Raw genomic sequence first — 14,303 nt, forward strand, 5'->3', positions numbered from 1 at the left:
AGGTCCTGTGGGTTTAAACATATGTATTTAATATGTATGTGTATATACACACATATCTATAGAGCTAGTTTTTAAAAATAGGAAAAAATTATATTTGGGAAGGGGGAAGGGAAGGAAAAACTTCCTCTTTGTATAGTGCCTGGCACATAGTAAGGTGCTTAATAAATGCATTCATTCATTCATGTTCCTCCAATAGGAGTATAATTATTTTTATCACCTTTTTATCCTTAGTACAATGACCTATACATAATAAACTCTTAAAGAATAGCTAAATAGGGAAGCAGAAATCAATTAATCAACAAGCACTTAAGTACCTACTACATGCCAAAAAAGGAAGGAGGGGAAGAAGAGTAGAAGGAAAGAGAAGAGGGATGGAATTGATCAGAAGTTCCCAATCTACCAAATAGGAACTTTGCCATCTTCCTATTTGTGATATGTAAACAAATGCAATATTAGGGCTGAGACTGACAGTTTTTGGTTTTTTGCCAACCAGAGCTAATAAGCACTGCTGACCACCCTCTCCTGGGCATGTGCTCTTTCCTTGCTTTCCTTGGCCCTGCTCTCTACCAATTCTTCCCTTTTTTACCCTGTGAAGTTTCCTTTTACCCCTTGGTGAATTAGACCCTAAAAGTAACATTTGAGGAATCTGGTGAAGTTTGTTGGTGGCCATGTTGCTTTTCTTTCCTTTCTTCTGCTATTTTCGTCAAACTTCTTTTTTATTTTATTTACTTTTAAGTTTTACTGATGTCTTTTGTTTCCATAGTAGAATCATTTCCCGATATAAAATCCCTCCTTAAACTCTTTTTTGTAATCAATTAAAACTGTTAAGCAAAAACAAAATGAAACAATCCCTCTGGCAGCTTCAATAACATTCCACTCCAAGGGTCACTCCCCTTCCCTCTCTACCTGAGAAGGAATCTACAAGCTTCCTCTCTACAACTAAGTTGTAATTTCCATGAGGGTAAGATAGCAGATTTCTTTGCAGCATATTACTAGGCAAGTAATGGGCACTCAATCAGAGGAGGAAAGTGTGTGTGTGAACAACTGTTCTTGAGTACCAAGCTTTGCCATTGCAATCATAGACTTAGAGCTCAAAGGTACCTTAGAGGTTGTCTAAATCAACTTCCTTGTTTTACTCATGAGGAACTGAGGCCCAGAGAGCTCAAGTGACTTGTCCTTGGTCACACAAGTAGCAACTAGTCAAACTGGAATCTGAGCCTAAGTTCTCACATTCCAAATCCAGCAGGTTTTCCACTGTACCACAAGTGGGGCCAACTTTGTGTTATTTTGGTTTATTTTATCATAGTAATTGTTTTCTCTGGGTTCTATTTACTTCAGTCTGCATTAGCTGATACATGTCTTTCTATGTTTCCCTGAATTACTTCACGTTCAGCATTTCTTAGGGCAAAATAGCATTCCATGGTATTCAGGTACTATTACTTGTTCAGTCATTCTTCAATCAACTATCTACCATGTTTCTAATTTTTTTTGTTATTACCCCAAAAATGCTTCTATGAATATTTGGTATATATAGGACCTTCCTTTTTGTCTTTAGCCTCCTTCAGTGCGTCAAAGAGTATGAACAGAATTTTCTAGAAGAATTCCAAATTATTTTCCAGAACAGTTGGATCAAATTACAGCTTTGCCAACACTGTACTGGCATACCTCTCTTCCCACAGCCCCTCCAACATTGCTTCCATTTTTTATTGCCTTGTCATTTTGATGGGTACAAGGTGAACCTTCAGAGTAGTTTTAATTTGCATTTCTCCTATTATTAGTGACTTGGAACATTTTTCACAGAGTTGTTAATAGTTTGCACTTCTTTTGAAAACTCTTTGTTCATATCCTTTGATAGTGGCATTTTTGAAGAGAGGATGAGAGTAGTATATTTTCCCACTACGTTCACATATAATGTAGGCATTTCATTCACTAAACTGACATATTTTTGGATATTTGTTATAGACTGAAAGTCTTTTTATACATTTGTATTTTCCTGTCAGTATTTGTTTTATATGGGAAATTCCAAGACATGTAAGCCTATGTTTCATAGAGCACCCATCACCATGGTATCATTTCATGGGCCCTGAATAAATGCTTTCTGTTGACCATAAGGATGGATAATAACGAGACTCATTTTCATCAAGTAGAACCATAGCTATGATGAAGGCACCCTATCCATTATATACCTCAGAAGAACTTGCTTCTGTATAGCTCTAAGGTTGAATCCTATCATTCTTCTCTGTCGTTCGAAATCTTATCTTTCCATCCTTTAAGGACCAATGCAAATCCCACTCCTACATGAACCTTTCTATGACTATTCCAATCAGAATGATCTCTCTCTCCTTTGTGCTTAAAGCACCTACAAAATGTACCACTCTGGCATTTATCTAAGTTTTCTCACAGTATTTTGTGTATTGTTGGTTAACATTTTATGTGTATATCTGTGCATCTCATTTCAGCAATTAAATTGTAAGCTCCATGTTATCTTCCTTGTAGTATAGCACTAAGCACAAAATGGATATGGCTGTTGGTTGACTCAACACCATGAATCTTAAAGAGTGGATGGCTCTCAATTTATAATGAATGATAAGTTCTACTCTGATGCCTCCTTGTGGTATTGAGGTGAGTGACCCTAGGTTGTTGAAGCCATTTAATGAAGCACAAACCCTGGCAACTCCCACCAAACTGAAAAGTCTTCAAATATGGCCCTAAGGATAGACTTTATCTGTTGTCCAAAAACATGCCTCACTAAGTTTGGAGAGATGTTCATCACCAAGTTTGTCATAGAGAAAAGGGATAAGGAAGGATATAAGCATTTAATAAATACCTACAATGTGCCAGGCATTGTGCCAATCAATTTACAAATATTATCTCAATTTTATCCTCACAAAAACCCTGGAAGGTAGGTGCTATTATTATCTTCTTTTTTTCAGTTGAGGAAACTGGGATAGACAGAGATTAAGTGACTTGTCCAGAATCACATAGCAAGTAACTGTCTGAGGCTAGATTTGAACTCAGGTCTTTCTAATTTCAGGACCAGCCCTCTATTCACTGTACCTTCTAGCTGCCTATCTCATTGCATGCTGAATCTTTTAGTCATGGCATCGCTCAAACACTATCTACTAAATTGAAGAGGGGTTGTAGTCTGTACTAGTGGAGGGAGTATCCACACTGACAAAATCACAGTTACCTGAAGTAGAGCAGAGCAAAATGACATTTAGGGGGCAGCTAGGTGGCGCAGTGGATAGAGCACCGACCCTGGATTCAGGAGGACCTGAGTTCAAATCCAGCCTCAGACACTTGACACTTACTAGCTGTGTGACCCTGGGCAAGTCACTTAACCCCAACTGCCCTGCAAAAAAAAAAAAAATGACATTTAGATTTGATTTATTGGGCAGGCATTTGGTGACTATTAGATAGTAAATTCCTTAAGGGCAGGCATTGTCTTTTGCCTCTTTTTACATCACCAGAATTTAGCACAGTGCCTAGCACATAGTAGATGTTTAATAAATGTTTATTGAATTGAATATCCGTGAATATCTGTGGCTAGCACCATGTAAATTACTTCAATAAAAAAATTATGGGGGCAACTGCATGGCACAGTGGATAAAGCACCAACCCTGGATTCAGGAGGACCTGAGTTCAAATCTGGCCTCAGATACTTGACACTTATTAACTGTGTGACCCTGGGCAAGTCACTTAACCCTCATTGCCCCCACCAAAAAAAATCACTTCAATGATGTGGCTAATCTGGCTTATTTAATTGATTTATTAATTTTTATTGCAGCCAAAAGACCAGGGGTCTAGCACTAGAGGCCAAGATACCTAGGTCCTAGGCTCATCTTTGTTACTTACTCTCTATGAGATATATTGAGAAAGTTATATCACCACCATGGACCTCAGTATTCCCATCTGTAAAATGAAGGAGTTGGACTAAATCGTGATCTCTAAGGTCCCTCTCCAGTTTTGATATTCAGTAGTTCTATAATAATCTACAATCATGGCATCAGCTCACATTCATATAGAGCTCTAAGGTTTGCATAGTATTTTATATGCATTTTCTCGTTTGCTTCTGTGGTTCGATTGCATAAATGCAGCACTACATAATTGTGACATAAACCCCACTGAAAAACAGAAGCAGTAATAAATTATGAAAAATCTGGTTCATGATCATATGCATTTTCTAAAGATGCTGTATTCAATAAATCCCACATCTATACATAGACTGTTATATCTCCAGAATAACTGAAGGTACTAGCCTGTCAGAGCTAACCAAGAAGTCTCTCCCCATAATTGTATTGACAGGATATCATCTGAGCTCTAGTGGCAGGAAAGTTGCATTACTGATGAGTTCTCTGAAGGAGTGTTGAAGGGGATTGTAACCAGGTTCTATGTTGAGTCATTGAATTCTGGGAAACTGGGAATTGTTCACTTAGCATCCCACTTCTTTCTCTATCTAATTCTGTTCTCTCCAGAGGGTCACAAATGAAATGAAACTAGCCTTGTACACCACTTCATAAAATATAGTATAGAAGCCTTTTCTAAAAAGAGAATATTTATTTAACTTTTTTCCAAGAACACAGGGTACCATTTAATAGGTTTTTGTCTTTTTTAATTTAGTTGTCTATTTTATGTCTTAATTTTTAAAGCTTCCTTAAATCCTAAGCAACAAAATAAATAACAACTGTTTAATTAGCACTATAGCTTGGAAAAGGTTTCTATCAGGCAACACCTATGGGATGACTTCCTTGATTTCTACCACATTTCCTTTTTCCCTCCTCAAATTATCATGTATATATTTATCTATGTACTCTCCTACACCTAACCCACTGGATTGTAAGCTTTTTATGGGTAGAGACAGTTTTGATTTTGTCTTTGCATCTGCAGTGCCAAACACAATGCTTTACACATAGAAGATGCTTCATAATTTGGGGGGGGGGGAATGAGAGTTAAGTGACTTACCCAGGGTTACACAGCTAGTAAGTGTCAAGTGTCTGAGGTCACATTTGAACTCAGGTCCTCCTGAATCCAGGGCTGGTGCTTTATCTACTGTGCCACCTAGCTGCTCCTTCATAAATGTTTGCTGAATAAATTTAACTTTCACAGTTTTGTAAAACACCCAGTTGATACAGCTAGATGGCCGCTGAGGTCCCTTGCAACTCTGAAATTCTATGACTCAGTCATTTCAGCAAAATAAACAAATCATAGTTTGATATCATATAGATGGTTAACTATTACTGGTTGGTTACTCAAACTTTTTTTTATTCCTACTTTCAACTGACTCCTATAAAAACAACCTTTAATAACTGGAAAGTTATTGATCTTATTTTGTTAAATTCCCTGGGTATTTATTAGCAATGTTGGATTTATTCTATCAGTGGTCTAAGTGAAAAAAAGAGCCCCCTTTTTTAGGAGAAACAACCAATCAACCATATCAACATATTCCCCTAAATAAGTGACAGTATTTGCAGGACCTCATACTATTCCAATATGTACCTGCCTCCAAATGCCAATGCATAAACAAACCCCATTCAGACCATCATTCCAACACTGCAAGAGAAAGCCAAGGGGCAGCTAGGTGGCACAGTGGATAGAGCACCGGCCCTGGAGTCAGGAGTACCTGAGTTCAAATCCAGCCTCAGACACTTGACACTTACTAGCTGTGTGACCCTGGGCAAGTCACTTAACCCCAATTGCCTCACTAAAAAAAAAAAAAAAGAGAGAGAGAAAGCCAAGTCAAAGACCATGTACTATCTGCCTCATCCCAAAGGAAGAGATGTAAAGACAGAGTATGACCATCTTGTTTTACATTACCAAATATGCCAAACAGAAGAAAATTCCAGTAAATTAAAACATTTCAATTAAGAAAAACAAAAATCCCCAAATTTGACAACTTGATTTTGAAAGAAAATGGAAACACATTTAAATTCACTTTTGGTTTTAATTTGTTGTTGTTGTTATTTAAAACCACACAGTTTTGGTGTCTCTGCCACTAATTAGCTATGTGACATTGGGCAAGCTACTTAAAACTGTTTGGGGCCTCAGTCCCCTCCTTTGTAAAGTGAAGACTCTGGATTAGTGATCTCTGGTGTTCTTCCAATTCCCAAATTCTCTGATAATATTCTCCTTCTTTAGGGCCAAATTACAAAATCTCATAAGAGGAGATAAAGAGAGAAATGTTGACGATCCCTTAATTCCTATCATATGAAGGCCCTATTAGATTATGTGGTCACTGCAACTCAGGAAGCTTGGGGAAGAATTAAAAGGGAGATACTGCCCCCCTGAGGAAAAAAGTGAAAATTTGTGGTTCAAATATGATAAGCTTGTCTGCCTGGATATATGAAATCCTCAAGCCAGGTTTGACTTTGACCAAGGTAAACAATCCTCTTATCATTTCTCTACTTCAGTACTTATAAAAAAAAAAAAAAGTTTAGACAAGATCTGCAACTTTGGGTCTTAAAGCTGTGGTTCTCAGTCTGGTATCTCTGAGACCTTTTCAATGGGTCCACAAGTTCAATACTATTCTCAGAATATTACTAAGGTATCTCCATTTCTAATATGGCAAATGTCAATAGATGTAACTTACACAAAGTTCTTTGGGGATCCTCAATAATTTTTAAGAGCGTACAGAGAGAAGAGCCTGGAAAGACATGTATGAAATGATGTATAGTGAAGTGGGCAGAACCAAGAGAACAATGTGCACAGAGACAGCAATATTGTTTGATGAAGAACTGTGAATGACTTGACTAAGCTCAACAATACAATGATCCAAGACAATCCCAAAGGACTATTGACGAAGCATACTATCCACCTCCAAAGAAAGAACTGATATTTATGGAAAAGACTGAAGCATGCTATTTTTCACTTTCTTTCATTTTTTTCTTTTATTCAAGTTTTCTTATACAAAATTACTTATGTGGTAATGTTTTACATAATCGAACATGTATAATCCATATCTGATTGATTACCACCTCAGGGAGGGGGGTCGGGGAAGGAGGGAAGGAAGGATAAAAATCAGAACCCAAAACTATAAATAAATATGTTTATTACATTAAAATAAAATAAAAGAGTGTGCAGGAGTCCTGAGACCAAAAAGTTTGAGAACTGCAACTTAAGAGAGTTGCAGAGTAAACTAATGTTAAGTGACTGGCCCTGGGTCATATAGCCAGCATGTGTCAGAGATCTGAACCCAAATCTTCCTAACTTTGAGGCCAACCACATTGCCTCCTTTTAATTCAGTACTTCAAGGAGTCTCACTGGCTTCCCTCTGACCTATACAACTGAAATGTTTCTGGGCCTTCTTGTAGATGGTCTTTGGAAATTTCAAAGGCTGAAAAGTTCATCCTATAGCAACAAGTTTTTCTGAACCAATATGTAGCTGATCCTCAAATAACAGACATACAGTTTATCCCTGTGCCCCTCCTGGAAGTCTTTCCCAAGACCTGCCAGAGAGCTTAGCTTTAGAAAATCTAGGGTTGGGGCGGCTAGGTGGGGCAGTGGATAGAGCACTGGCCCTGGATTCAGGAGGACCTGAGTTCAAATCTGACCTCAGACACTTAACACTTACTAGCTGTGTGACCCTGGGCAAGTCACTTAACCCCAACTGCATCACCAAAAAAAAAACCCCAAACAGAAAATCTAGGGTCACCTCCATACCATGATAAGACATTGGAAGAGTACTCTAGTTTAAGTATTTATGCTATAGTAAGCAAAATTCTCTGCCATAGTGTATGCTGGACAAAAATACCAATGAATCAGCAATTCTCTTTCCATTCCCTTTCCTTCCCCTACCCCTCCAACTCTAGTTTGAAGACTGGGAATGAAGCTTTTGGTCTGTGATAGAAAAGGCATTAAATTGGTGCCAGTCAGAGAGCAAAAATATTAATTCTATGTCAGCCAGTTGTTATTTTTTAATTTAAAAATATATTTTCATATTTATATATACGCACATATACATATATACATACATATACATACACACTTATATACTTTCCAAATACCTCTAACTTGATGATTAATTATAACTGGTCTTTTCTTCAGTATTTCAAAGAGAGGATGGGCCCTTCTTTCATGTACAGATCACAACTCCCTCTATACCTTAGCTAGAAGACTTCATAAATTGCTTTGCTCCAAATAAGCCATCACCTAGTGGCCAGCCCTTTGGTGATGAACTTCTCTAAACTTAGTTAGAACAGTGATATAAAATCTGTCTTCAGGGCTATAATTAATGTTTTTTCAGGTTACTGAGAACTACAAGAGTATGAAATCCACTGAAATAACTTTCAAGAACCCAGAGTCACCTCTGATCCATGATGAAGCATCAGAGAGAAGATCAGAGGATTAGCTCTAAAGCTGGGCAGGACCTTAGAGGGAAGATTTTTCATCCCTTTATATTAAGAAAGAGGGGGGACATTCAAAAGAGATGTATTTGAAAGGCAGTGAGCTTTCACACTCATGACACGATCACTCCAAAAAACATCCAAATAATGCCATAGGACAATGCCTGGAGCAGCAAAACCCACAGAAGAATGTGCTGAGATCATCTTCTAACCAAGAATGGCTTGGAAGGTCAGAAGGAGGGAGCTGCTGTGCTGAGACAGGAGTGGAGCCCAACCCCACAGTCACCCTGACACAGATCCAGTCCCAGGAAGGCCTCACCAGAGAAAGAGACCCCCCCCCCCCAGAGCCTCTGAATCAGCTGCAGTGCCAGTGTCATCTGGAACTAAGCTCACAGTCTGGTGAAAGGGCTAAGCCCTTGGCAGAGGGGGAGACTATAGGGGTCTATGCTGGTGCTGAGGCAGAACTTGGGTTTTTCACCCCTGCTGAGAACCAGGAGGTAGGCTTGAGTAGCAGTGGCCCAGGTGGGGGAGGGGCACAGGTTTGTTGGAGCTGACAAACACAACACCCAAAGCTGGTTGATTAGCAAGTTGGTCTGGGGTCATCTATGGACTAGGGAACAGGCCAGGTGAGTGAAAAACCTGATCCTCCTTAAATCATACCACCTGGAACTTCTGAAGCTTGGGATAGTGCAGCCTGGAAATAGTACCCCACTTTAAGGAGCTAAAAGACAAGTAAAAGAAAGGAAAGATGAGCAGACAGAGAAAGGTGAGAACTGTAAAAAGTTTCTTTAGTGACAAGGAAGATGTCAACATCAGGGCCCCTATATCTAAAGCTTCCAAGAAAAATATGAATTGGTCTCAAGCCGTAGAGGTGCTCAAAAAGGACTTTGAAGATAAAGTTAGAGAGGTGGAGGGAAAAATGGAAAGAGAAATGAGGGTGATGCAGGAAAGACATGAGAAAAAAGTCAACAGCTTGAAAAGTCAAATGTAAAAGCTCTCTGGCAAAAATAATTGCCTAAGAATGAGGATTGAACAAATGGAAGCCAGTGACTTTATGAGAAACCAAGACACAATAAAGCAAATCCAAATGAATAAAAAATAGAGGGTAATGTGAAATATCTTCTGGGAAAAACTTCTGACCTGGAAAACAGGTCGAGAGATAATTTGAAAATTATTGGTCTACCTGAAAACCATGATCAAGGAAAGAGCTTAGACATCATCTTCCAAGATATTCTTAGGGAAAATTGCCCTGAAATTCTAGAAGAAGAAGCTAAAATAGAAATTGAAAGAATCCACCAATCACCTCCTGAAAGAGATCCCCAAAGGAAAACTCCTAGGAATAATATAGCCAAATTCCAGAGTTCTCAGGTCAAGGAGAAAATATTGCAAGCTGCCAAAAAGAAAGAATTCAAGTACTATGGAACCCCACTCAGGATAGCACAAGATCTAGCAACTTCTACATTAAAAGAACGGAGGGCATGGGATATGATATTCCAGAGGGCAAAGGAATTGGGATTACAACCAAGACTCACCTACCCAGCAAAACTCAGTATAATCTTTCAGAGGAAAAAATGGGACTTTAATGATGAAAAGACCTAAACTGAATGGCAAATTTGACTTTCAAATACAAGACCTTAGAGAACCATAAAACATTGGAGTTGAGGGGCAGCTAGGTGGTGCAGTGGATAAAGCACTAGCCCTGGATTCAGAAGGACCTGAGTTTAAAACCAGCCTCAGACACTTGACACTTACTAGCTGTGTGACTTTGGGCAAGTCACTTAATCCCCATTGCCCCACCCCCCCCAAAAAAATTGGAGTTGGGGGACATACCTGGGGTCATACAGTGGGTGACTGTCTTGTGTCTGAGGATGGGTTTGGGCTGGGATCCCCCTGGGTCCAGGGTGGATACTTTTTCCACTGTGTCACCTAGCTGCCCCATGATGACATCTTTAGGGTTAAATTGAGGGGTGAGAGGAATGCACTGGGGGAGGGGGAAGGGCAGAGGTGAAATCCTACATGAAATAGGAAAAGGCTTATGGAGTCAGGGAAGAGATGGGAGAGGAGGAGGGCAGTAAATGAATTTTACACTCATCAGAAAAGGCTCAAAGACCTTAAACTCATCAGAGTTGCCTCAAGGAGGGACTAACACACACCCCCAACTGGGTGGAGTAATCTATTTAATCTGGGCAGTAAAATGAGCCTAACACTCATCAGAATTGGCTCAAGGAGGGAATAATGTACACACTCAATTGGGTGAAGTAATCTCTCTAACCCAGCAGGAAAATAGGAGGGTAAGGGGATAAAGAGAGAGGGGTAAAAGAAGGAAGGGCAGAGTGGGGGAGGGGACAGACAGAAGCAAATCCCTTTTGAAGAGGGATAGGATGAAAGAAGATGGATAATAGAATAAATATCATGGGGAAGGGAATAGGATGGAAGGGAAACAGTTAACAATAGTAATAATGAAAAAGAGAAAAGAGGGGAAAATTGTACAAAAAATATTTATAGCAACTCTTTGTGGTGGCTAAGAATTGAGAATCAAGGGAATGTCCATCAATTGAGGAATGATGGAAGAAGCTGTGCTACATAATTGTGGTGGAATTGTCTTCTTGTCTTGGAAATGACAAACAGGATTATCCCAGAAAAACCTGGAAAGACTCATGAATTGATGTATAGTGAAATGAGCAGAGCTGGGAGGACATTGTGCATAGTGATAGCAGTTTTATTCAATGAGCAATTGTGAATGACTTAACTACTCTCAGCAAAGCAATGATCCAAGACAATCCCAAGGAACTAATGAGGAAGCTTACTATCCACCCCCATAGAAAAGAACTAATAAAAAGAACACTTGTGGATTGTACATATATAATCTGGTCGCGACCTTGTGGAGGGGGGAGGAAAGGGAGAGAGGGAGAGAGAAAAATTTGGAACTCTAAATCTTATGAAAATGAATGTTGAGGGGCAACTAGGTGGTACAGTGGATAAAGCACCAGCCCTGGAGTCAGGAGTACCTGAGTTCAAATCCGACCTCGGACACTTGACACTTACTAGCTGTGTGACCCTGGGCAAGTCACTTAACCCCCATTGCCCTGCCAAAAAAACAAAACAAAAACAAAGCAAAACAAACAAACAAACAAAAGAAAATGAATGTTGAAAACTACCCTTACATGTAACTGGAAAAAATAAAATAAATGTTTGTTTCAAAAGAAAAAACAAAACGAAAGAGGGGGCAGCTAGGTGGCACAGTGGATAAAGTACCAGCCCTGGATTCAGGAGGTTCTGAGTTCAAATCCGGCCTCAGACACTTGACACTTAACACTTACTAGCTGTGTGACCCTGGGCAAGTCACTTAACCCTCATTGCCCTACCAAAGAAAGACAAAAAGAAGAAAGAAGGAATTGATACTTGATTTACTAGTGACTTTGTGGAACAAACGCAGTGGTCATCTATCTATTGGAGCAATCTTTAATCAAATAGCAATTTTTAAATGGGCTTGATTCTGCCCTTTAATCTATAGCAAAGCTATGTTAGCCAAGCCTAGTCATACTTAAAATCATTGTTATAAAACTAGTCTGGCCTTCTAGCTTTCTAAACTCCTTCTGATACTGGTAACTTTAGTCACTTTGAGATCAACATAGACACACCTATCTTCACGGTCATACCTTACTTAAGAATTATAGCTAATCCACATTCAGAAAAAGAACTGATGGGAGTCTGAACACAGACAGAAGTTTACCATTTTCACTTGTTTTTTTTCCCTTTTGTTCTGTTTCTTCTTTCACAACATGACTAATGTATAAATATGTTTGACATGATTGCATATGCATAACCTATATCAGATTGCTTGCCATCTTGGGTAGGGGTGAGGAGAGGGAGGGAGAAAAATTTGGAACTCAAAATCTCATACAAAATAAATGTTGGAAACTATTTTTATATGTAATTTAAAAAATCAAATGCTATTAAAAATAATTATAGCTGATTGCCCAATGTAGGGGAACCAGAATGATGGGTCATCTAGTTCCATTTCCTCAGAGGCCCAGTAAAATGAAGTAGAATCAGTTCCAGTAAGATCAAGGTTATGTAGATGGTTAGTGAAAGAATAGCAGCAATTAGAACTCAAGGGCTCTCTCAGTACAATAATCTTTCAATGTGCACCAGGCGTAGGGACAATGATTAGCATTCAAAGTTTGTTTAAGCCTTTAAGCACAGGTGATTAAAGCATGGGGCTAATGAAGCTAAGGCTCCTAGTACAAAGAAAAACTGTTTAGGGGCTATAGGTAATATACTTCCTTACCAGCATTTCAAATTTAAAACAAATTTGAACATTCTTAAAAGCATGCTGCTCTCTAGTGGTTAAAGCCTAAAATGGTTCTGTGATTTTTATGCCCAAATAATCAACACAAAGTAAATTCAATACCAACTTCATGTTGCCTGCTTTGCAGCGTGAAAATGCTTTTAGGGTGATATTTTCACTAGGTAATTACACAGCTTGGCATGATAGATATAGTACTAGCCTTGGAGTCAGAAGACTAGGTTCCAAATCTCACCGCTGACATACTGTGACAGAGGGCAAATCACTTCTAGGTGCATTAAGTAACTCCTTAGGACTTGCTTACTGTCAAAATGAATTGCGATCTGCTATTGACGAAGGGAGCTTCCATACTTCGAGTTTCCTGCCCTACTGAAATCACAGATCATTTTTTATTCTGGTACTCCCTTCATTTGATGCACTGTGAGAGGAAATGGATCAACAGTATTTGCTAACTTGCCAGGCAAGAAGCCGAGTCTGCAGTACATGTTGCTAACAAAAAACCAAATACATGTGGTATAAGGCTTCTATATAATTGCTGCTCAATAAATGTTTGTTGAATGTACTGAAGTACTTAACATTATGTTAAGTAAAGTATTTTACGCTTCCCTTTTCTTATTTGTTAAATGAATAAAGCAATACTTGTAAGACCATAGCACCTATTCAGTCCTGGGTTTAATTCCAGTCTCTGATACTAAGTGTATAACCCTGCGAAGGTTAGTTGTTAGCCTTCTAATCCTCAGTTTTCTCAACTGTGAAATAGAGTTGATAATGCTTGTACTACCTCCTTCACAGGGGTGTTGAAAGGAAAGGTTTTGTAAACCTTAAAACTTTAAACGTGAAGGACTGGAGGAAGCAGAAATGTTCTAGACTAGAAGTCCAAGAACCTGGGTTGTCTAGAGCCTGCTCACCTTTAAGATAAGCGGGTTCTGCAGCATGGAGTCCCTTAAGACCCCCAGCCTCTCATTCTCCATGCCTGGGCGCAGGTCGGCTATGGCCAGGGGTCGCCTCGGAGGGGGGCAGATTTGGCTGGCCGTGCGGTAGACTGGCTTCTTCTTCTTCCATCGGGAGGTTTCGGGTTGGGGGGCTTCGGGGACCTCCATCCCGGAGGCCGCCATCCCTGGAGAATTTCCCGAGAAATGGACCTGGGAGATCCGTCAAGTGCCGCTTCCCTAGGGTTTAATGCAGGTCCCCGAGCCCACCCCTTCTCTGGCTCATGCCACTCAGCCCTCGGGAGGATTGTCCCTCAACCATCCCAGTCCGAGAATCCACAAAATACTTCTCTCACACTGGATGTGACTTTAAGTAAACGTATTTAAACTTTATAGTATCTCCAATCTTGTTCCAAACCCAATCCAAAGAAATTCATAGAAGCAAGGTAGGAAAGACGACCCCTCTGGAAAGAATGGAATATCCCATTTCTATAGCAACAGGACGCCAACAAGACCGAGCTTCCTTTCCACTTATTTTCGAACATAGAACTCTTCACACCAACACTCTTTGACCCCTGCCCCCGAACAGAACTTTAAAGAGCCTCTAACACATTTCAGTCTTCTCCACTACCCTTGGGACAGCAACCTGGTTGTGTGGTGAGAAAAACACTGACGAGAGGAGTCTGGATACCTGCCACTTAACTAATTTGGGCAAATCACTTCACC

General features: G+C 39.6%; 1 protein-coding gene across 1 annotated transcript in view; it reads right to left on the bottom strand.

The window, feature by feature from the left end:
• CFAP77 (cilia and flagella associated protein 77) overlaps positions 1–13,806 on the bottom strand; it is a 203,707-nt gene extending 189,901 nt beyond the window's left edge. Inside the window, exon 1 of the mRNA XM_043985150.1 lies at positions 13,557–13,806. Coding sequence (XP_043841085.1) covers positions 13,557–13,763 — 207 coding nt within the window. The 5' untranslated portion in view covers positions 13,764–13,806. The remainder of the gene's footprint in view (positions 1–13,556) is intronic.
• Between the last annotated feature and the right edge of the window lie 497 nt (positions 13,807–14,303).

This window comes from Dromiciops gliroides, chromosome 2, assembly GCF_019393635.1.
Source record: "Dromiciops gliroides isolate mDroGli1 chromosome 2, mDroGli1.pri, whole genome shotgun sequence".
Taxonomy (NCBI): Eukaryota; Metazoa; Chordata; class Mammalia; order Microbiotheria; family Microbiotheriidae; genus Dromiciops; species Dromiciops gliroides.